This window comes from Carettochelys insculpta, chromosome 4 (assembly GCF_033958435.1).
Source record: "Carettochelys insculpta isolate YL-2023 chromosome 4, ASM3395843v1, whole genome shotgun sequence".
Lineage (NCBI taxonomy): Eukaryota > Metazoa > Chordata > Testudines > Carettochelyidae > Carettochelys > Carettochelys insculpta.
Window position 1 is genome coordinate 106,720,393 of NC_134140.1, and position 23,521 is coordinate 106,743,913.

General features: G+C 51.8%; 1 protein-coding gene across 1 annotated transcript; it reads left to right on the forward strand.

Moving 5' to 3' along the window:
- Positions 1 to 10,433: 10,433 nt before the first annotated feature.
- On the forward strand, positions 10,434 to 11,719 carry NEUROG2 (neurogenin 2). Its single transcript, XM_074991965.1, has 2 exons — positions 10,434 to 10,490; positions 10,938 to 11,719. The coding sequence occupies exon 2, from the start codon at positions 10,939 to 10,941 to the stop codon at positions 11,644 to 11,646; it is 708 nt and encodes a 235-aa protein (XP_074848066.1). The 5' UTR covers positions 10,434 to 10,490; position 10,938; the 3' UTR covers positions 11,647 to 11,719.
- Positions 11,720 to 23,521: the final 11,802 nt, after the last annotated feature.

A 23,521-nucleotide genomic window follows, 5' to 3' on the forward strand; every position in this document is an offset into this window, starting at 1 on the left:
ATTATATGCTTTTAAATGGAACAACAAAGAATATTTAAAAATAAATCACTTGTAACATACAGCTTTTTTATATACCACTGCCTGGATATCTGTATTCCTAATACATGTTTTTAAAATCTGTCCATCTGTCAATGAGTCCATTTGTTTAAGATAGCCTCCTAAACAGTAAGAGCGAGGACCACCAAATTTGATATGTGGCTTCCTCTTACCATAACATAAAGCAAGGTCAGGTTTTGGTAGTGCCAGGGTAATGGAATGGGCATGGAATGCAGTTGATCTATATCAAGCAGAAAGGGAGGGGGTCTGAGAACAGGAACAATTACACTTACACATGACCACAGCAGGGCAGCAAGCACAGGGGAAAGTTATATTCATGATAGACCCATGCAGGGAAAAGGGAGGTGAGCAAGTGCCCCAGTGATCAGTTTCTGGCCAGCACCACAACTACTGCCACACCAACCTGCCCACATGGCCCTTCCACCCCCAGTCTGGCCCACAGGGAGCACCCCAACGGCATGGCCCCCGCTCCTGAGCTGGCCTTGGGGAGAGCTCATAGGTGGCTTGTGCAGCTGCCTCCCCTGCTGCCCTAGGCCAGCACTGTGGGCAGCCCACATAGCTCCCCTCCCTGGACCTGCAGCAGCTAGGGTTCAGCCTCCCTTCCTCCCACACCAGGCCAGCCCTGGGCAACACTGTGCAAGTCTTCTACTTACTCCATGTACGAATCACTAATGTAATTACATCTAATTGCTTGATAACTGGAATACTTAAATTTAAGAGCACTGTAATTTGCATTATTTCTCACTCAGAACTCTCCAGTTTAGATGGTAGATGTAACTTAAAAATGCTCTGTGTGGGAGTGATCCTGGAAATTACAGACCTTACATCTATACCAGCAAATTGGTCGAAACTATAATTATGAACAGAATGATAAGACACCTGGAACATCAGGTACAGTCTAACCAGCACAGCTGCTGCAAAGAAATTATTGTCTCGGTCATCTATTAGAATTCTTGGGAGGTGACAGTTGAGTAGTAGGTAAAAAGAGAAAAATGGGCATTGGCATTTGCTTAAAATTTCAGAAGGTTTATGACAATATCTAAGATTTGAGAGATTACTCAAAAAAAATCAATAGTTTTAGAAACAAAATATCAAAAACTAGCTTCAAGGCAGGAAATCAAAAAGTAGGAATAAACCATTAATCATAGAAGAGTAATACAAGTATGCCTCAAGGTTCTGTAGTAGGTCCAGCGTGGCTTAATATATTTAACAGTCAGCTAAGGGAGTGTTGAAACAAGGAGCGAAATTTGCAGACCACACAAAATTTTATGTGCTAGTTAAGTTCAGGGAAGACAGAGTAACTCCATAGCAATGTACTATTGTCAGGTAACTGGGCTACACAATGACAAATTAAATTCATTATTGATAATTGCAAAATAATGCACATTGGAAGCAGAAATTTCAGTTACTCTTAGGGTCCTACCAAATTCATGGTCTATTTCATGGCCACAAAAATTGAAAAACTAATTATTTCAGATTTGAATGTGTTGTAACTGTAGGGGGCCTGACCCAAAACAAAGTTGTAGGAGTCAGGAGTTACCAGGATAGTATAGGGGTGTCAGTATTGCCACCCTTACTTCTATGCTACTACAGGCAGCAGGGCTGCCTTTGCAGCTAGCCAGGAGCCCAGCTGTGAAAGCATCACCGCTGTAGCAGCAGTGAAGTAAGGATGTCATGGTGAAGCACTGCCTTCAGAGCTGGGTGCCAGGCCAGCAGTGGCTGCTCTCCAGCCACCCAGTTTTGAAAGGCAGTAGAGAAATAACGGTGGCAATACCACAACCCTCCTACAAAAACCTTGCGATCCCCCCTTCTGGTCAGGATCCCCCATTTGAGAAACACTGCATTGCATAGAGCAGAAGTACATAAATGACCAAGTTTCGCAGGTGAGACTCAATTTCATGGTCTGTGATGCATTTTCATGGCCATGAATTTAGTACGGATTACTCAGAACCTGTATGGTGCATGAATTAACTATTAGCTCAGGAAAGGAACCCGGATGCAATTGGACAGCTCAATAAAGACCTCCAGTCAATATGCAGCTGGAGTGAAAAAAAAATAAAAAAAAAATTAGGATGCATGAGGAATGGAATAAAAAATAAGATAGAAAATGTTATTATGATATGTGACTTAATGGTGCTGCTTCGTCTGGAACACCACGTGCAGTACTAGCCATCCCATCTCAAAAAAAATGTCACAGAATTATAGAGCAAATTATGGGCATGCTAAAGGGTATGGAGGAAGCTCCTGTGGAAGATGGAAATGCCACCTTATAGTGCGTAATGAAGGTATTAATAGGAGGACCATGTTGCTGCCCTATGCACAGGGCTGTCCCATCCATGAGATGAGGTGGGATGTCCATCCCAGGTCCTGCGCTTTTGGGGCCCCACAGCTGCCCCACCCATCCTATGGATGGGAACAGAGAATTACCTGGGGGCAGGGGGCAGGCGGTAGGGGCAACAGCAGCTGCAAGGAGTCATCCTGGAAAATGTAATATGTTACTGCCATCACCCCAGACTCTTATCTATCAGGAAACAAACCCTAGTATTGCCTGAACTATATGTGCTGGCAGCTCTTCATAAATGGTAACATAGGATGGATTGCGTCCTTGCTTTGAAATCACTGGAAGCAAAACTACCCAAAAGGGATTTTTGATAGCAAACTTTAATAAAACCAGGTTTTGAAACAACTTCTCATCTTCTCTGTGAGCCAGATTATGATACCCTTACTCAGTTTAAGTGGTACCTTGTTTCTGGAAGGAACCCTTGGAATCCAACCTAATATGTGTTTTTGCTGTGTGGATAAACATTTGAGACAGTGTATTTCAAACAATAAAAGCTGCAGAGTTTTCCCTTCTCTGAGAATTTAGATTCTTTCAGCCAAAAGGTAGGAATGGGCATGGCTAAGCTTTTTTTATAAAGAAATAGTGCTTCCCTTACCCCCTTTACTTTCCAATAGGTTGTATTTAATTACTATTTAGAACTACATAATTGAACATGACCTATTTTGGAAGAGGTCCTACTGGGCTTGTAAATTTATTGATAAAACAGTGAAGTTTATTATTTTTCTTTTCATGAGAAAAATGAAAATACCATGACTCCCTTTAAATATAAAAAACATCTGGTGGAAATTTTCAAAATGATTTCCCTTTACCCACTTACAAATGCTTATTCTCTCTTCTCAGCCCTGAATGATCATCCAACTGAATGATCTGAATTACTATTTTATAGCATGATGGAGCGGGACATGGAGAGGAAACTTGTGCATTAAACAAGAAGTGTAGAAACAAACCAGAACAGCCTGTTATAAAATAACCAAGACAGCCAGAAAAGCCTCTTATAGCCTCTTTAAAATAATATTAATGCATTTTAATCATAGCATATGTCTAGACGCCAGGTCTAAAAATGTTTTCTATCGAAAGTGTTGGTTTTGAAAATTCATTTAGTTAAGATATTCAAGCTACTCTTCCTAGTTTCTGAAACAATTTGAACAAGTATTTCTTGTGTATCATGTAGATAGAACGCTTGGTTTGGAATGTGATTTAATATGAGTGTGTTGTCCATTCTGTGCAAGTTCTTCCAGAGCCCGCTAAACTGATTTTGTGATAAGATAAAGATGGTCCACTAGGTGGCGCCAGCACACTCTCTTGCTGCTAGACCGATCTGAATAACCATCCTTTTGAACTACCAAAGGTTTAATAGAGAAAGATGGTGAAGAAAACATTTGAATAATCACACGACGTCTGTACAGATAATGGAGCTAAATCTGATGCAAGTCTGCTGCCAACAGAGCTGGAGTACTTTTCTTTGAGTGAAAAGAAACAGAAGTGCTTTCCACAGCCTAAAGTTTGCAGGTTAGCCATTCTATTAAAATATCAAGCCAGGAGTGTATCTTACTACCATATTTGTGAAATGGTTCTGGCCCAAGAAGTGATTGAAGACATTAATAAGTGAAGTGTGGAAGAAAAAAAAATCAGTAAACGACTGACTAGCTCTTTTAAATTACTGCTGACACCTCTGTTACACTCCCTAAAATCTCAATCAACAATCCATTAGAACTCAACAGGAGCAAAACTAAATCCTCGTTTAAGTGTATTTATCCGATCTCTTTTCACTCTTTCAAATGCTAAATCCATTTCAGCATATGCCCCTTCTTTCTCTCGCCTCTCTCTAAAGCCTGGCAGCCTATACTACTCTTGTAAATATGAAAGATGCTAATCATATGACATATCACGTCTCAGTCGGAGCCTGGAATAAAGCCTTGAGATTTGGGATCATTGCCTCCAGACAACAGCTTCATCAGCCGGAAAGTTGTTTTTTTTCTCCTTTCCTTCAACCCTCAATCCCTTCTTTGTCTGGGGGAAAATGCAGCCAACTCGAGCCACCCTGGCCATATGGTTCACTCTGTATTTTCTTAGTTGAATTCTGAATTGTTTCTGTGACTTGCGAAGGTGGGTTTTTTTAAGTGTCTATAAAGACGTAGAAGTTGTGTGTGCTGGGACTGCTTTGCAGATCCCCTGCGTGTCCTTTACTTGTTCCTCACCTGCCCTCTGTAGCCAACTAACTGCCATTACTTTCTGCTTAAGACGCAACATACATAACCAAGGGTGCGCTATTTGCTTTTAGCGCTCAGCAATCTAATTCCACCCGTCTTCGCTTTCCCCGTTAATGGCCGAAAATAGCGTCTTCATCGTTGTTTCGGGGCTGATTTCACAACGCCCGCAAGTTCCTCTTCGCGGGGCAAGCGTGCAAAATAATATACGTTTCCCAGCAGGTCCTTTAATGAAGGGGCTTGGCCAAGAGAAGCCCAGAAGTATGTGTAATAAGGAAGGATGGCTTTCAAGAGCTGTATAGATTAGGCGCTGAATGAGGTTGATGCGCTCAAGTTTGGATAGCCCCCTGCCAAATTTTCCTTTCTCTCTCTTCTTACACAAACCCCCAAAAGGCCCTTTCACCAAATCATTACATTCTACAGAGGTGGTCAAGCTAGCCCTGCTTTTCATGCGTTTGCGAAAGAAAAGGGTCCTTGAAGTTTAGAAGATGCCCAAGGAAAACTCCTTGAATGACATCAAAAGAATGAGTTTCCATAGCTGTTGAAGCACGAGAGCTGTGTAGCTGCACAAAGGCGGGTTGGGGCAGTGGGACTGGCCCACTGCTCTATCCCAGCACAATTGGGTCACTGAAATAGGGAATTAATTACCATTGGAGAGTGGGCAGCCCATTCACCACTGGCTGAGTTTTATTAAACGCCAATATAAATAACAAAACAACTCTTGTGGCTGCACTATTCCTACACGCCAAAGGAAGGATTATGTCGGGGATTAACATCTTAAAGTCTATGAGACTTTCTGACTCAAGGCTCGAAGCTGGTAATCGTATTTGTCTCCTGGTTCAGCGATTAGTGCTCTCGCCCGCTCGCACCTTCGCCTGGCTTGCCGGTGTCCCTTTTGCAGGCGCCGGGGTTCCCACACAATCGGCTGTTCTTTTGCCCACAGCTATAGAAGAGAAGCAGAAAAGTGGGGCACTTTCGGGCGCCGCTCCGGCCTCTCCTCCGCTTCCTGGGAAAGGAGGAGACCGGCGGCCTTTTTCCACAGGCAGGCAGCCTGGGGGCGGGGGGGGGTGTCAAAACCACGCCGCAGGCCTGCACCTGCCATGCAAATCGGAACGGGAGCCACCGGCCTAGGAGTGGGGGCGGGGGCGGGGTGCTGTGCCCCGGGCAGACGACGCCCGCAAGCCGCAGGGGCATGGCAGGGTGCGCCCCAAGCCGCACAGGGCTCCGGCCGCGGCGGGCGGGAGAGGGGGATTTGGCCCGGGGGCGGGGGGAGGGCGTTTCGCGGCACGGACGCTGGAGCGCACGGGAGGAGGCGGGCTGGCTCGCAGCGCCTCAGGATCGTGGCCCCCGCCCAGTCCTGCGGCAGCGCCACGCCACGCTCGCAACTTGTGAGGTCGAAGCGCGGGCGGGAGCCGGAGGTCCCTCAGCTACACCCGCCCCCAGACCTTGAGGGCTTCGGGGTCGCCTCAGAGTTCAAGCGTCTTAGCCCTGACAAAGCCGCTCGGAAGGGCGCGCCCGGCCGCCCGCCGTGCAGCGCCCCTTCTGCTGGGCCGGGCGAGGCGCTTAACGCGCTGTGCGCCTGGCGCCCGGCCGGGGGCTGGGGCGGAACAGTTTGACCCTTTGGGGACAGTTCAGGCAGTGGGGCAGCAGCCACGCTCGTGGCCACCCCCGGAGCCGATCAGCACGCGGGGCGGAGCCGCTCGGCTCCCTTTCGCTGGGCCAGTGGTTGGACCACACACGTGCCGCCGCGCTCTCCGGGCGCGAGCCAGGGGACGCGCTGGAATCGGTCGGACTGGGTTAAAGTGGGGGGGGGGGGCGCCTGGCTGTCGGGGAGGCAGGGGGCTCGGGGCTCGTTGTGTGCAAGCCTGGCCCCGGTGCTGCAGGAGGAGGAGGCCGGGTAAGCGCCCCTGGTTTGGAATAACGAGTCCTGTGGGGGCCGCGCTGGTGCCACCGCCGTGTTCTCCCATTGCGATCACGCCCCTGAGAGGGTTTCGCAGTTTCTCCCGGGCACACTTCCCCCCCGTGCCATAAACAGCCGTGCCTGGTAACCGGGCCCCGGGCGGCAATTGGAACGGTGCCGTGAGCGGAGCGCTTGTCCTACCGAGCACCTCACTCCGCGCGTCTCACAGCGGGGCCGAAAGCCAGTCCGGCCTGGGCCATGGAGGGAGATGGAGCCACACGCGTGGCCCAAACAAGGGGGCAGGCGACTGGTCTGAAGTGAAGCCTCCCCCCCCCCCCCCCCGAGCTCGTGCGTGGCCTTTCTCGGCGTTCCACTCCTACACGCGTGGGGAAGCGGGCGCGTTTTCCATACCGCTCACGGATCCTGACTGGCCATTTCACTCCCTCGCCCGATTCCCAGGCCCTTTCCATTCAGCCGCTACCGGAAAGCGGTAACCGCGCCCCTCTTGTCCCGATCCCGAGAGAACGCGCACAAGGACTGCACTGGAAGTCTGTCCCCGGTCCCCGGCAATCGACCGCTGGCCTTAGCGCTCCGATTTAGCTCCAGCACTAAGGATGCAGGCGGAGCTGAGGCTACAAGGTGCTTTTAGCAAGCAATTCGGGCACAGTCATATAAGGGACCAAACCACACGGAAGGGGGAAATATCGGTTGCGCCCGAAGGAAGAAGTTCTTTGGGCCGTTTACAGTGTCTGGCTGTGGCATGTGGAAGAGTGTTAACAGCCGGCTTTTAGGGTTGTCTTCGCCGATTTTTTAGATGTGGGGGGGGCTCCTCCCTCCCCCCTAAGTTGCTATAGTCTTGTTTGGGCCCCTGAAATACGCGGCGCTCTTCACTTGATTGTATAGGTCTTCCGCTCAACTCCTTTCCCGTGTTAGGCCGACTGAGACCAAGTCTGGTGACTTCCAGGGCATGTTGCAAGGCCTAGGTATTCACTCGAGACTTTCGCCTAATAGGGTGGTCTGGAGAAAGGGTGCGGGGCTGGATTTTGGTTTGGTTTGGGTTTAAGCCCTGGTGCGCGGATATGGGGTGTGATCCATTTCGCAGCATTGTTTTTAAAGGGCGGTGGACATGTGCTCCCATAGAAGGAAAGGCACATCAAAAAAGTCACATTTCCGTTCATTCCTCCTAATTTCCCAGCTTTTACTAAGGTAAAAGGAAATTCGGGTAAGGTACAGAATAGAAAGATCATCGACCTTTTAAGTGTGAAGAAGAGTGTCCATGAAACAACAAACTGCAAGACCCCTTCTTGTTTTCAGGCAGTGGTGTTGGTTTCTTTTTCGCACCTTGAAACTAGAAAAAGGGCAGCTTCAAGATTTTTCAGGATGTATTTTAACATCTTATTACATGCTGTAATAAACTAGGCATCTGCAATGCACTTGGTTTCCCAAATCATTTTTCTCCCTCTCTTTTCCATTTCGTTGGAGGAAGAAAATGTTCTTTGCTTAGTCGCCAGGCTCAAAATCCAGCATAAATGTATATGAGGCAGATTCCCTCTTAATCTCCCCAATCCCTTCCCCATCCGAAACGGGGCATTAACACAATTTTAAAAGCCCTTTCCCCCTCATAGTCACGACGAACTTATTCCCAGTTTGCAAACAGTGCTCATCATAAACCTTACTGTATTTGATTGTGTATTTTAGCCTTTAACTCCACGAGTGGACGTAGAGCAGAACAAATACGTTAGCACAGACATTTTAGAGACTTCAGAAAAGGTACATCCATGATAAGAGGCTTGCACAAGATGAGCTATTTCCCCTGTGTGTCACGGGTTGCCAAGAGAGATTTCATTTGTTCCTGTCCCTCAAAAACAGGAGCTACCGCTCTCATCAGCACCTGCTCCTCCCCAGGGATTTCACTAGGTCGCTGCACTTCTCCTCCTTCGTACAAGACCCCACAAAACTCGCTTTCCTCTCCTGTCCTTAAAAATTTGTTTTTCAGTCACAGAAACCATTGTCGGCACAGCTCCCTTCTTTTCCACCTCCCCCGCCACTCCCGCCTTGCCTGGCTACATGCTACCCTCTAACTGAGCTGTACTGCCTGTCAGCGTGTTGGTTCGGGTCATTTACAGATGCGAACCCTCGCTACAAATCCCCCCGTCCTTCCCTTGGAGGCTCGCTGTCTAAGGGCCCCGTGGACGTACCCCTAAAGCAGTACCCCTTCCTCCAAGAGTCACATGCATAGCGGCCCCCTTCCCAGTGTCTTTTGGCTGGAGGGTTCAAATGCCCTCAGCGCCCCAGAGAAAGAAAAGGGAGGGCTGTGTTCAGTCAGTGGGGAGCCAGGGGAAGAAGGCGAGCGCAGGCCGCCGGCTAGCTGAGGGAACTCTGGACAGCTCCTTTCCTTGGGACAGGTTCACGTCTGGAGCGGTACCAGAGGGGAAGCCCTGTTCGTCTGGATCTTCAACAAGAAGTCCTGTGGCACCTCCTAGGCTAACAGATATTTTGGAGCACACGCTTTCGTGGGCAAAGACCGTCAGACCAAGCGGGCCTTCGCCCACGAAAGCTTGTGCCGCAACGTGTCTGTTGTCTGCCTGGAGCGGAACACACTGACCAGGCTAGAAGTGGCAGGAGCGCAAAACGAGGAGAGCGAGTGCTACGCCCTTCCTGGAGCTCGGAGCTCTCCCACACCTCGCGCTCGTGGTGACAGCTCCGCTACCGGGGGGCTTCCACGCCTCTCTCTGCCCTGGCACTGCTTCACACCTGCTACCCCCACGCACAACTCCCCGGCAAGGCGTAGGTAAGGCGACTGCTCAGCGGGTTACCGGTCTGGCGCAAATACAGACCTCTCCCCACGATCTCGGCCCACAGCCCCACGCATAGCTAAAAGCCTCCCCTTTCTCCACACTCCCCGCCGGCTACCAAACCCTGGAGATCGTCCTGCTCCGCCCCCACCCCCCACCCCGGAGCACCAGCGCACCACACCCTGGGTAGCAGCTGGCCAGCCCTAAACCGACACGCGCGCGGGGCCGCTTTGTCTCTTTCATTTGATCGCGTCGGGTGTAAACTGCGGGCCCCGAGTCGCACTGAGCATGAACCCGGGAGCGGCGCTTGGTCTCAGTGCAATCTGATGCCCCAGCTCGAGCGTTCTCTTTTCTATAGGTGCGGCTGCGTGGCCCGCTCTGCACGTCTGTCGCTGTGCCCCGGAGTCAGCGGGGGAAGGGGGCCGAGCTGGGGATCCTATAGCCTCCCTCCCCTTCGCTGCCCTCCAGCCTAATGAGCTGCTGAAAAGGAGCAGACTCCAGCGCGCGTGGCGAGCGGGACTCGCTGATTGGCCAGCTGCGCCTCGCGACCCCCCATTCATTAATAAATTAGCGGCACGCTCCAACCGAGCGCGAGGCACCAATCACACCGCAGCGCAGCCGGGGCTGCCCCACACACTTTATGGGGATCAGATGAAAGGAAAGCAGGGGAGGAGGCTGGGGGAGGCCAGGGGCGAGGGGGGCTTTAAAAGGGAGCGAGAGAAAAGAATGAGACGAGTGATGATAAATGAAATGAAAAGAAAGAATCAAGCCTGGGAGGGGGGGAGGGGGAGCTCAAGGGGCCCCGGGGGTAGATTTGATTGTTTCCCGGGGGGTATATAAGGGGTTTTAAGGAGAGTCGTGTGCCAGACACACAGCCACTGAACCTCAAGCAGCTTCACTTTAACTGGAGTGCCGGGGCGCGTGCCAGCGGCCGGCCCCACCAGGACACGCTCTGTCTCTCGCACCCCACCCCCCCCAACAAAACACAGGCAGAGGCAGCAGGCCGCCGGCCCGCCTTCAGCTCCTCTTTGGCAGAGGCCGCTGGACCCCCACCCCCCACTCCCGCCCGAGTGGGACCCTCTCCAGGAGAGGGGAGGGGGGACACCCGCGGACCTGGCCCCGCAGGCTGTCAGTGCAGGGAGAGCGCGCTCCGCAGAGACCAGGCATTGCTGCGCGAAAAGGGGAGCCACGTAAGTCTCCGAGCCTCTGCCTGAAGCTTCGCTGGAGTTTTGATTTTCTCGCTCTCCCCCCCCGCGAGGTCGCGCAAACCAACTCCGCTGCCGGGAGCAAAACACCTTTTGCTCCCAGTGCGGCCGCGCCACTTCCCCTTGATCTAGGGGGAGCACCGCCCGGTTAGCCGCAGGGAGCAGCCCTGGGTGCGAGGCGCCCCCGCGCTTCGACGGCACTGCTCTGGCTGCTCCGAGGTTATTCTCGGGACCAGCTGTGGAGCAGGGGGGAGGAGTGCGCGGATCGCAGTCTGCGTCCATAGGCGCAGGACAGCCAAAGGGCCTAGGGTGGGCAGGCGGCGGGGCGCGGCCAGGCCGAGGGAGCGCCGCAGGAGCAGCGCCCCGGCTCGGAGGTCTGGCGCGCAGCCCCGGGAACCTCGCCTGATGGGGCTTCGCCCGCTCTCGTTTCAGGATGTTCGTGAAGCCGGAGAGCCTGGAGCTGAAGGCGGAGGGAGACCTGCTGCTGCTGGGCCCGGCCTCCCCTGGCTCCTCCCCGCTGTCCTCCAGCGCCGAGGAAGAGGAGGACCTCCAGGCCGCTTCGCCGGCCCGCCCGGCGCAGGAGCAGCAGGCGCGGGTGCCGCTGAGCCTAAGACGGCACGCGTGCAAGCGGCGCCCCGGCCGGGCCCGGGCCGGCTCCCGGGGGACCAAGACAGCCGAGACGGTGCAGAGGATCAAGAAGAGCCGGCGGCTGAAGGCCAACAACCGGGAGCGGAACCGCATGCACAACCTGAACGCAGCGCTGGACGCGCTGCGCGAGGTGCTGCCCACCTTCCCCGAGGACGCCAAGCTCACCAAGATCGAGACGCTGCGCTTCGCGCACAACTACATCTGGGCGCTGACCGAGACCCTGCGCCTGGCCGATCACTGCGGCGCCGCCGGCCTGCCGGGCGCCCTCTTCCCCGAGGCCGTGCTGCTGAGCCCGGGCAGCGCCCCGGACAGCAGCCCCTCGCCCGCCCCCTCGTGGAGCTGCACTAGCAGCCCCCTGTCCTCCGCCGCCTCCTCCTGCAGCTGCGCTTTATCGCCCGCCAGCCCGGCCGGCTCCGCCTCGGACCTGGACTACTGGCAGCCGGACAAGCATCGCTACGCACCGCCCCACCCGCTGCCCAGAGAGTTCATCTAAGCGCCCCGGGCTAGCAGAGCTCGGAGCCGCGCTGGCGCTGGCTCCGCAGGGCGTTCGGAGGATCGGGGCCGGACTGACACACCCCGCTAAGAGACTGGGGGGGGGGGGGGAGCTCCAGCCACCCCGTGGCAGCGCGCAGAGGGAGGCCGAACCCTGGCTGAGCTCAGGGCCACGCGTGCGAACCAGGCGGCCGCGCTAGGGGGCCGCCGTGGCCTGGGAAGCAGCCCAGGCCGCGCCCCTCTGCGCTGTGGTCTCGTCACCTTTGATTTCACAGGCATGTGAACGGAAGAGGGAAACAGCACTGTCGCAGCTGACTCGTAGGCCCGTTGGCAATATTAGCCCCAGCTTTGCGGGGCCTGGCATCTGTCGCTTTCCCAGTGCTGCCGCGAGGCTGTGGGAATTTCACATGTCACACCAAACTTTTCCTGGCTGCTGTGGACTTTGTTCAGATTCCCAGCTTCGGCACAATGCGGTTTTGTCCCCTCGCTCTCGCTTCCCTTCCCCCGCCCCCCATTTTGCCATCTGTCTCTTATGATTTATAAGGGGAAAAAAAAGTTGTTTTGTTCCCGGCCCAGGTTAGAAGTCATTGTATAATTTGTAGGCTTTGTAACGACTGAATGCAAGCGTGGAAATTTAGGCTGAACTCTCAATCAAAAGAAAAAAAAATGTAGAGGGGGAGGAAGTCAGAAGGGAGGATTGCCTCATGCATTATTTATCTCGACCTTCAAGGGGACGAGAAACTCCCCCCTTCTTTCAAGAGATTAAAAATAAATCAACAGCCTGAAAACCTAAACAGACACGGGGCATTACAGCGCTCAGCCCCACACGTGTTCACCTCTATTTATTATAAAAGAAAGATTTCATGGAATATATGTATTTTTGTATATTTTACAGAGTCTATTCTAGTACGTTTTACAGCTGAGGAGCAAAGGCACCGTGTTTGTGAGGAGATATAAATAAACTATAATTTTCATAACTTTGTCGTCTTTGATTGGGTTATTTGCGTATCAGCTAGCAGCAACAGGGGCCGCAATCATTTAATTTAGCCAGGAAAGTTTAGGGAAAATTCTTACGACGTGACTCTCCCCCGTCAGAAGAGCTCACAGACGTGCGCATTAAAAAGACATCTGGTCCTCTTCTAACATCCCGAGGCCTATTTGTGTGTTTACACACAGATAAACGTATGACAAAGCGAGGGCGGTGCCCCGAGCTGTGGGTTATTGCCTGTAAAGAAGGGGAGGGCGGAGATGTGAACGAGTGGGCCACAAGTAAGAAAAAGCGGTTCCTAAATAAATGGTTTGTGTTTTCTAAATAAGTGGAATGAAGATTTGCCTCACCCCTGTGGGATTAGTTTGACTAGAGACCTCAGTCGAAATTAACTTGGTTTGTTTTCCAAAGTTCATGCTAACTCCCGACTGAGAAGAGCTTTTAGAAGAGTTAGTTAGAAACACGGCTTCCTCCTTCCATAGCGAAGGCACCTCGGCTTGATTGTACGGGAAAGGTCAAGATAAAACCCACAACGATTTACGGTGTACTGACCCAGAGACGCTGTCAGGTGCGGACTGGCTGCTCAGCTGACTCCAGCTGCAAGGCGGCGGAAAGCGAGCACAGAGCCCTGCCACTACCCCTTGCAGCTGATGTAAGGTCCGGGAACGGGTACCCAAGAGTTTTGCCCTGCTAGGTGCTGTGTCCTGCGACGTGTAGATGGATGCAGTCACGTGAGGTTTGCATCTGCACCCCTCCAGGGCGAGCCACGGCTGCGAATAGTCGTGTAAGCGAAAAGAAAGGCGCGAGTGTATTCGTCCGCGGGCGAGTCTCGCCCCCCGGCGGCTCATGGGTTTACACACAGGACATACAATAGTTTCCATCGGAAACAGAACTTACCCCAGGCAGCCTGGCAGGCAGCGAGCAGGAGGCCGTCTCACCTTACACGCGCCTCTAAATCCCTCCAAACACCGCGCTAGCAACACGGGCCCAACCCACAAAAGCTCCTTGCCGGCCTGTCTCGTGTGCCAGCGTCATCTGAGCCCAGGCAAGAGTCAAACGCAGCCCGGTTGGAACAAAGTCCCCCACTCCCCAAACAGGCTAGAACCGTTTCCCAGCATGCTGCTCAGGGATCCAATGCTCGCTGGAGGTCCTGCTTGAGGCTTCCAGGGGGTCGATGATCCCCGGAGGAAAAACACGCCCCCCCCCCGCCCACAACAGAGCCTGTGTTGGAGAGGACCTGCCGGTCTAACCGTGCCCTGGTTCTGTGTGTTCTCGGCCATCCCTCACTTAATTCACAGACTCCCAGGCCTGACAGGGACATGCCCATTTAAAACAATGAAACAAGGCAGTGGATTCCCTCCCCACCACTGCACTAACATTCAAACACGCGCCAGTAGGGGCCCCGAGGCTTAGGAGCCGGGTTCCAGCCACAAGGCGAGATTGTCGAAGGGACCGTGGAAAAAGTCGATCACTTGCAATCAGTCACCACCTCCGTTCACTATACCACTGACTATTCCGCCCCCTGCTGCCACCCTAGTGGGACTCTCCCTCGTGCGCCTAGGCGCGAACCCAAGGTAGAGTTAGCTATGTGGGGGGCCGGCCTGCCCTCCTTGGGGCCGCTGAGGTTTGGGTTTTGAAGACGCTATCCTGGGAGCCGCTCCAAAGAGGTTTGCTCTTATGGCGGAGCAACGCTGGAATCCAGGTCCGAGGGAGCCCCTTTGGGGCTGATCGCCACTCGCTCGGGTTCAGGGCTTGTATTCTCTAGCGAGCGCTGTGAGTAGCCTGTTGGGCGGGGCGGCCGGGCGAGCCGACTGGCTTTGCAAGCAGTGCCGCGGCAGGGCCTGGCTCGAAGCCACTCGCTTCGCCAGAACTGGGGATCTCAGCCGAGCGCATCACAGGCGGCTCTGGGCCCGATCCCGCCGCGGCTGTAGCAGATCCGCTTCCTCCTGTTTCCTCCCTGGAAGCGCCACAGCCGGAGACCGGGGCGAGGCTAAGCCAGCCGCGGGCGGGACCCCTTGAAACAGGCCCGCCCCAGCCCCGGCTGTAATTGGAGCTGGAGACGCGGTACTGAGCGCCGAGCTGCCCCGGGACGGGCTGGGTGCAGCGGAACGGCAGTTGGAGCCCTCGTCGCAGCACGAGACCCACGGAGCCAGGCCCCCTGCAGGCCCGGCGCCCGCTTGGAGAGCTGCGGGGCGGGGGGCTAGGGGACGGCGCGGGACCGGGCAGGGGTCACCCCGGCGCTTCCCAGCCAGATCGCCCGGGAGAGCCCGCGCCCAGGGCCAGGGAGAGTCGCGGGAAGCGCTGGCCACGTACCCCACAGCTACAGGCCCGGGTCACTGCCAGACAGCAGCAGGCAAGAGAGGAGCGGCTCCAGGCGGGGCACTCGCACTCCTGCCAGCTGAGAGCCCTCCCCCCCGTGCCCCGGGGGACCCGGGTGGCGTCACCTCCCGCTTTACAGCAGTGGCACTAATTAAAACCAATCGGCCCCATCCAGCCTGGAGCAGCGGGTGACTGCTGGGCGCCAGCACCTGGGGCTCATTACAGCGGCGCCGAGCCCCACGCGGGACCCGGCCCGGCTGACGGTGTTAATTAACTAAGAGGCGCGGTGCCCGCCAAGGCCAGCCCGGAAGCGCCACGTGTGGAAAGAGCAGGCGGGAAATTAGGTTAGCCCGATACAACCGCAGGGCGCTCTCCTCCGCCCCGCTCCGCAGCTCTCCGGGGCCAGCTCCATTGTCCCCGGCCCTGGCGGGGGGTTATTGGGGGATAAATAACGCCTTTAAAGAGGGGCTATTTGCATAATCACTGCTTTGATGTGGCCAGCGAGCGCAGGCCGCGTCCCCCAAAGACGCCATTGGCCTGGAGCGACAGGACGGGACGAGACCCACTCCTGCACCCCCGCCCCGAATAAACAGCTCCCCTCTCCTCTCAGGGTTCCCTTGCCAGGCCCCACCCGCGGAGGAGTGGGAGCCTCAAGCGGGCTTTAAAGCCAGGCCCCACCCCTCCACCCTTTCCCGCGCGCGTCTCCTTTAAGGATCGGAAACAGGTGCCTGCCTATCCCACCCCAGGCGAGGAGGACTCCTCTTGCTTTCCCCCAGTCGTTGAAGGCTGGGCAGGAAGGTACACGCCGGTGTGATGAGCCACGCTGCCATCAGCGTGTCATTATAGGTTTCCGGGACTACTTCCAGCTCGCAGCAAGGCAGCCCACGGCTCGGCTCGGGACGTTGCTTCTCCCCCTATTACCCAACCCCCGCCGTACAGCGCCTTGCTCCCGAGCTAGACCAGTGTTTCAACTTTTTTTTTTTTAAATATAGAGTACCCCTTTTAAAAAAAGTTATAAATACCCCCAGAACCGACAATTTTCGACCAGGCAATTGGTTTTTCTACCATTGAAACACGTTTGTTTAACCAACTGAATTGTAACTGGTTGGTTGGAAGAAATTGCCTGTAGGCAATAAACTTGCCATTGTACTTGTGATCGTGCAAAGAGGATAGATATAAACACTAGAACATAATGTAAGTCCCATTTTATATTCATACATATATTTTTATTCAAACGTCATTGAAATTATAAGAAAAGTATAATTTAATTCAACATTTGGTGCAAAATTTGAGCTTGTTTGGATGAAATCAAATGTTCAAACCTAGATTCCAAACTGCTGAGGACCACAATTAAATCGATGTTTCTGATATGGTTTCCTGTGTATTACCTTCTTCCAAATCCGCATTTTTATTCTTAGTTTTCACAAGGAATTGGTCCACTTTAAACCCTTTCAGTTGTAATTATAAATACTAAACTACAATTGTACAAATGGCAGTTTTATCACTTACTTCAGATACCATGTATAATATTCCAGAGCCAGGCACCCCCCAGCCCTCTCCACCCCCCACTTTAACCCAATCCCCCCTTCGCAGGAGGCAGGCATCCCACACATACACACTGTAATCCAATGCTGGCGACTCATGGGAGCCACCGCTGCTGCTACCACTGCCACACTACTCCCTCCAGATGCTAGGGAGGGACGCACGTGCAGAGCAGTGCGCAGCGCCCTTGTGGCTTTGAGCACTTTATTGCTCAAAGAGCTGCATAGGGCTCAAGTGCATACCCCCCCGTGGACTTCTTTTGTGTACCATGCATTACGAAACACCGAGCTAGACTAGGCAGCACCTCATCCTAATGAGAGTAGGGAGAACACTCCATGGATTGATTGGTGGCAGACCTACCAAAACGGGGGCTGGGAGGCGTGGGAAGAGCCTTTTTTAAGAAAGCCTGTTTCCTTATAAACCCGCAACTTGAGGGGAGTTTTTCAGGGTCCTTCAACATGCTTCAGGTTCACCCATGCTCAGTCTGGCATTGGGATCCTCCACAGCTCAAAGGCAAGCACACAGAGTGCAGTAGAAGCCACCCACATCTCAGGGGTTTCCAGGCAAGTCTGGGGTGGGCTCAGCTGGGTTTTGTAGCCAGATACAACAAAGGATCCCAACAGACGTGCGCCACATTGAACCTCTGGGGGCGGGGTGTGCATGGAAGGACAATGGAGCCTAACTAGCCAGCTGCCTCCTGAGTGTTTACATGGCTCCAAAGGAAAGCTGGGTCTAGGGGAGGAATGGGCAGCTCCTGAATTAGGAGAGGGAGACAACTCTTAGATCTAGCAATGAAGTGTCCTCAGGAAGGGAGCTGAACACTTGCTCCGGAAGCTCAGCAGCTCTCCCCAGCTCTGGAGACTAGGGCAGAAAGGGATCCTACTCGGGTACTTTGCATTCCTGCCTTAGGCCACCGAGAGGTGCACGCTTCACTTGCGGGCCCCGCTCACAGGCCATTCCCAGCTCAGGCAAGGCCCATCTTTTCCATAGACTGTCAGCTAAAATGATGTGAGCTGCTCCGCCCAAACGCACAGGGGAGGTGGATCACCCCGCTGCCTTGCTGCTTGCGAATACAAGTGTGCACCTCCCTGACTCCAAGGGTCTGAACAGGGCGCAGAAGACCCTTTCCTGTCCAGCGGGGCATATCCTGACAGTAGTCCAGGGCTCTGTAGCTGACTGCTGAAAGGGCCTCTGCTGGGACTAGGTGCCTCCCAGCACATTTCTGAACTCCACTAAAAAAATAAAATCAACCAGAGCTGCCTGCTGCCACCCCCTTGATGCACAATGCCCGGCCTGCGAAACCCCCCATGGCAGACTCTGTACTGATATAGCAGTGGCTGCAAGCAGTATGTCAAACCCAGCGTATGTCAAACTCATTTTGCCATGTTTGTCCAATTGCTTCTTGAAATAGACGGGCTCCCAGTGTATATAAAGCAAAAACCCAATAGGCCTAGCTATGCCAGGCCAGCTATTGCCTTCTGAGGGGCTAAGAGCTCCCAACTCCCCACTGACTGCAGCTGGAGCAGAGAGGCAATCAGGCTATCAGCCCACCACCAATAAAGTCAATATGCTGCTGGATCGGGCTGTAAAAAGACAGCCTGTCCCCTTCAAAATAAGTGGAGGGAAAAATAGAAGTTGGTTTCCATAGCAGCCCCTGGCCATAAAACCTCCATCCCCCCTGACAAAGCAGCCATCTTCCCTTTAAAGGGGGTTTATGATCCCTGGGAGTATTGTATTTTGGCATAAAAGCTTCTTTGCACAGTTGGAGCTCAGCGGGCAGGTCTGGGCCCTTCCGGAGGGTTTATTGCCCTCCTTGGCATCAACATAATGACCAGAAGCCAAAGCAGTGCCAGGGGGACAAAAGCATAGCCTCAAGCGCTTGCCTGGGCTTTCTCTGGCACAAGGCATAAATCTGGCCATATAGCTTCAGAGCAAGGTCCTGACACAGCCTTAATCTGGCTGTGTAATTTAAACAAAGATTCCCCTCCACCACCACACTTTAGGCAAACACCTAGAACCAAAGGCAAAGTGGGGCTTTAGTGCACAAATAGCCAGGGCTGATGTATGATCAGTTGGTCTCCACCTCCCCCATCCAGGAATTTATCACACTGGAAAATTGACAGTAAAATTTAGGAACTGTACATTCAGTCAGTTTATGCTTCCTGGGTAAGAGGAAGATACAGACAGCTCGCAGCCAAAAACTAGTGGCATCAGAGACAGTGCCGTCTCCCAGCAATGGGAGGCTCTCTCCCATTAAATCTGTGGGTTTGTCTGCAATCTTTACTCATTTTATACATAGTCACTGAGGAGGAGTTCAACAGTCTTGATTACGTCATGTCTTCATGGGCCCAGACCTGCAGGCCTTTGAGGCCTGGGTACACGAGAAATGTGAAATTCAGGTTTTGAGACTGTCATTTTAAAATTAGTTTATCACAGTGATTCTCAGGTGCCATTACACTCCTATGCCCTTTGATAACAAACTTTACTACCCCAGCTCAGGAGGTGGGACCACAGCCTCAGCCTACCTGGGCAGTGGAAGGAGGGTGAGGGTCAAACATCAACCCTCACTACAGGGGAAGCAAAGTCAAAGCCTAAGGACCTGTAACCTGAGTCCCAAATTCAGCTTTGGCCTCAGACAGTGGGATGGAGCCTTTGGCCCCAGCAAACCTAATTCCAGCTTCAGCAACCCCATTAAAACATGGTTGTGACCCACATTAGGGTCCCAATCCACCATTTGAGAACGTAGGCTTACGTTTTACCTCACACCAGAGAAACAAGTTATCTGATTGTACTTTAAAGTAATTCACTTCGGCTGCATATGGTTATGATGGCATTGCTTAATAGGTTTACGCTGAAAGGATCAACCATTTTGTGTGAAGTTAAAACTCTTAGCCTCAGAAAAGGAGGTGCAAAACTAAATGTAACACCTGTATAATAATAAATTTTCCACATAGATTTGCAAAGTTCTGCAACAATGAGATGATACAAGTTATGCAAAAAGCTATTAAGTCATCCCATAAGCCCATGAAAAGCAGAACTGACTGAAAATCCATGCAGACCCTTACCATAGAGAGGACCTGTTTGGCATACCCTCCTTTGGCAAACCACAACAGGACAGGCACACCTGCCACAGTTTCCCTTAGAATCCACCAGTGCAAAGTAACATTTTTGAGCAAGAAATTCAAACTAATTTATTAAAATTAACTACCACAGTCCAGATTCCTCATAGTACACGTTGCTCAAAATCAGAAAGTAAAAAAGTTACACAGCAGCAGCTGCTCTACAATTCCATTCTCAGATCACCTAGTCCCCTTACCCCATCAACCAACAAAAAGAGTTATTAAGCATATGATCGGGGCCCCACTCCTTGTAGATTTCAAGACCCAGTTACCTCCCACAAGTCTGCTCTAGTAGTCACAGGTCAGGTATCTTGTGACAAAACTCCCTGCAAATCCTATCCCTCCAGGATACCACCCTCTGGTCTCAGCTTTCACTAACCATATAGCTTGCTTCCCCTTCATCTCAAAGGTCCTCACACAAATTCTCCTTTACCCCCCACTTCTGGCTAAGCCAAGAACAAACTGTTGATCTTATCAATGGTTCACTGTACTTACTTTCCTCTACTACTTTTTGGATATCTCCTCTCCTCCTAAGGCAGTTTTTACACAGTTTTTCTTGTCTCTCATAGTCAATGTTTGTAAGCAGCTCTGACTCACCAGGTCTCACTTCACCTCTTTCAGGAGCCTCCTAGTCAGCTTTCAGCAGACTTCCAGCAGGGATTTTTTTTTCCACTTAGGCCCCAGGTGCCCCTTTTAAAACCTAATTGGACAAGCACAGGGACGGGAGCAAGTGTCTGACCAGTGACAGGTGTATGGACTATTGCTTTCTTAAAGTGCTAATGCCACCTTGAGACAGCCCTAAACGAGGTGTAGGGCGCTCAAAGAAAAAAACCATGTATAAGTTTGCACCTGTGAGGAATGCCATTGATATTAACTTCGTTGGGTCTAGGCAGGGATATAAAATTCTACATGCACTTAACAAACATTATTCATGGGACAGGGATTAAATATGTATGTATTCCAACTCTGCCTCCTATCTTTTCTGCAAACCCTATCCCAAAATACTTACACACACATTCAGTTAAATATAGTTAGTAAGGCCATGAGCCCACAATGACTTACACACATCGGTGGGGCTTTTCATAGTGTGTAACATGAAGCATGTGAGTAAATCTTTGCAGGATCGGGCCCTAAAATAACAGTGGAAAAGCAAAATCAAGGCATTGACTTGGGAGTCAAAATACTTGAGTGCGATTCCCAGTTCTGCCACTGAACTGCAGCATGACCTTGGGCAAATCACTTCATCTTCTTTGTTTCCTGTCTCACCTTTTCATCTTTCCAGTCTGTTTAGACTGTAACATCTTTGGGGCAGGGACTTTCCTCCCTGCATGTTTGTACAGTGCCTTGCACAACAGGCTCTAGGCACCACTGCACTGCAAACAACACGCACAACCAATACTAGGCAAAGGAGAAAGTATTCTTTTTTCAAATGATGTTTGGAATGAGATGGAGGGTTGATGTGGCAGTGAAGACAAACAGCTTGTTGTAGGCTTCTCATACTCATGTGACAGGGAATAATAATAAATTACTTATTAATAAATTAAATATAATAAATAATATTATACTATTATCTCACCCAATAAGGAAGTGGGAGGAAATAAAAGACTGCTAGTCCACTGCTTTATATAAGGCTATCTTGGCCTTTAGAGTGAACATGCCCTGAGCAAGCCACTTATAAAAAAGGGATGAAGGGAGAGGAAAGAAAACTCAGAAATCAAATTACAGGTGAGCCATTTTCCTTGTTATGTAGCCCTTCTCTTCACAATACCATCAGAAAAAAGTCACTGCATTGTCCTGAAGTAGCATGCAGTGGAACAACTGCAAGAGGGTTTGTCTTATATGGAAGCTGAGAGGCTATATCTGTCAAAGCAAGGCAAACGCAAAAGGGATGTTTCTGCATCTCTTAAGACTCCACTGAAAGGAGCAGGTCCAGCTGCCAGGGTTTTCACAAACTTACATGTGGTTTTTAACCAAGGGCCAGATGGTCAAGTGTTTGACAATCACATTTGGGGACCAGATTTTCAAAAATGTGTAGCACCTAGAAGCTCCCTGTACCTACTGTGCCTGCCAGTTTTCCTGACAACCCACAGCTTCTTGTGCCTAAATGGGATTTGAGCTCATTTGAAACCTGGCTCCAAATGGTGACTCTGAGGCTTTGGATGCCTCCACCAAGACATGGTTGGTCCTCAGGCAATGTCAGCCTATAGCCTATTTGCTAGAGTCATACCTGCAGAGCTGGCTGGACATTGCTGACATTTTGTCAAACTAAAATTTGCTAATGTTTTTGTGAAAAATGGTTTGCATCTTTCAAAAAATGTTATCGGCCAGCTTTCAATTCCCTCTCTCCAGCATGAATGAGACGCATGAACAGCTTGCTGGCCCTTCTTCAGGTCTTCATGCACAAAAAAGTGCTGTAACAGCATGAATGCTTTAAGTGCAGCACAAGTAATGTGTCAAAACTCACATGACATGGAGGACAGCACTGGTCAGGATGGAACCGGCCCTGAGGTACCTCAAAGGATGCCTTGGCTGACCCTTGAATAACCTAGGAAACCCAGCTTTATGTGCTCATGGGAAATCACACCTGATAGATTTTGAATGCAGTGAGGTTCCTGAGCATTGCGTGGCTGTGCATGACAGCTGTGGGATTACTCAGATGGGACTTGAGTGCCCCACGATACCCTGTATGGAGCAGCAGCTGATGCTGTGATGAATTGCTCTAGGTTTCCTGCAGAAGAGATTGGCTCTCCACCCTCCCCCCACTGTGCAAGCTGCTTAAGAAGGGAAGTGAGGTGGTTATGGCTGGTTAAGGCATAGGTAAATTGTTTGAAGGAGAGATCCCTGCTAGGGTAACCTGTTCCAAAGCAAAAGTCTGCTGGGGAGGCGGGAGGAGCAGCAAAAGAAATCTGACCATTCAGGAGAAGGAATGTGAATGTGAAGTGAATGCAGGTCTGTCTGCAGGACTTTCAGCTGCAGATGGTGGTGGGCAGAAGCAGACAGGGCACACGTTCAGGGAGGGCAGCAGGCACAGTTCCTAGCCAGGTAGCTAGAATATGTGGAAGTCAAGGCGGGGTGGCGGGGGAGGAGAGCTGTAAGTGGGAGGCAGTGAGGTCACAGAAGGCGGGAAGGAGAGGTGAGAGTTCAGGGACCTGGAAAGCAGAGAGCGAGTGAGCGAGCGAGAGAGAGCGTGCAGGAGGGAGGGACACTTGTCTACCAGGAATCTGGAAACTGAGGGAGGCCTGGCACCAACTAGTGCTTTTTTCTCCTCTGTAGGGCTTTCCCTCCATTTCTCTAGTGTCTCCCCCAACTTCCCTCTTTTGCCTTTCTGCGGCTGGAGAAGGAGGTGGCAGAAAAGTTGTATTTCAGACTTCTGAAATGTGCTGACACAACGTGTCACCTCCTGCCTTTAACTCCTGGTGAACTGGAAGATAACTGCCTGCTACTGCTGTCAACTATTGGCGTAATCCCTAGAGCAGGAATTCAAACAGCTGAAAATCCAAGTACCATTCAAAAATGAAAGAAGTATATAGGCTGATGGGTAAGAGGTAATGCTAACCTTACTGAAAGCACCAGAGAGGTAGCCATGTTAGTCTGTATTCTAACAAAACAAAACAAAACATAAGCAGCTCAGCCTTTCTACCTCTTGCTTGGAAGGATGGGTAGCTTGGTGCAATAATTTTCCCTTTGGGATGGGTTAGCTAACACATAAGAGCGGGGTCATTCTATCTGAAGCTGGTGCACTGAGAGTGGGAAAGAGGGAAGGAATTGAGCGGGTGTTACAGCAAAATTAATGGCGGCATCGGGGAGGGGATTATAGAGGGCTGAACTACCTGGGAGACAGGGGATCATGCAAGGGGCCTCAGAAGGGCAGTTCTAAAGTGGACTCAAAAGGAATGAGGAGCCCGTGA

What these genes read in the sequence shown, in the direction of transcription:
- NEUROG2 (XM_074991965.1), top strand. Translation starts at nt 10,939, where the DNA reads ATGTTCGTGAAGCCGGAGAGCCTGGAGCTGAAGGCGGAGGGAGACCTG.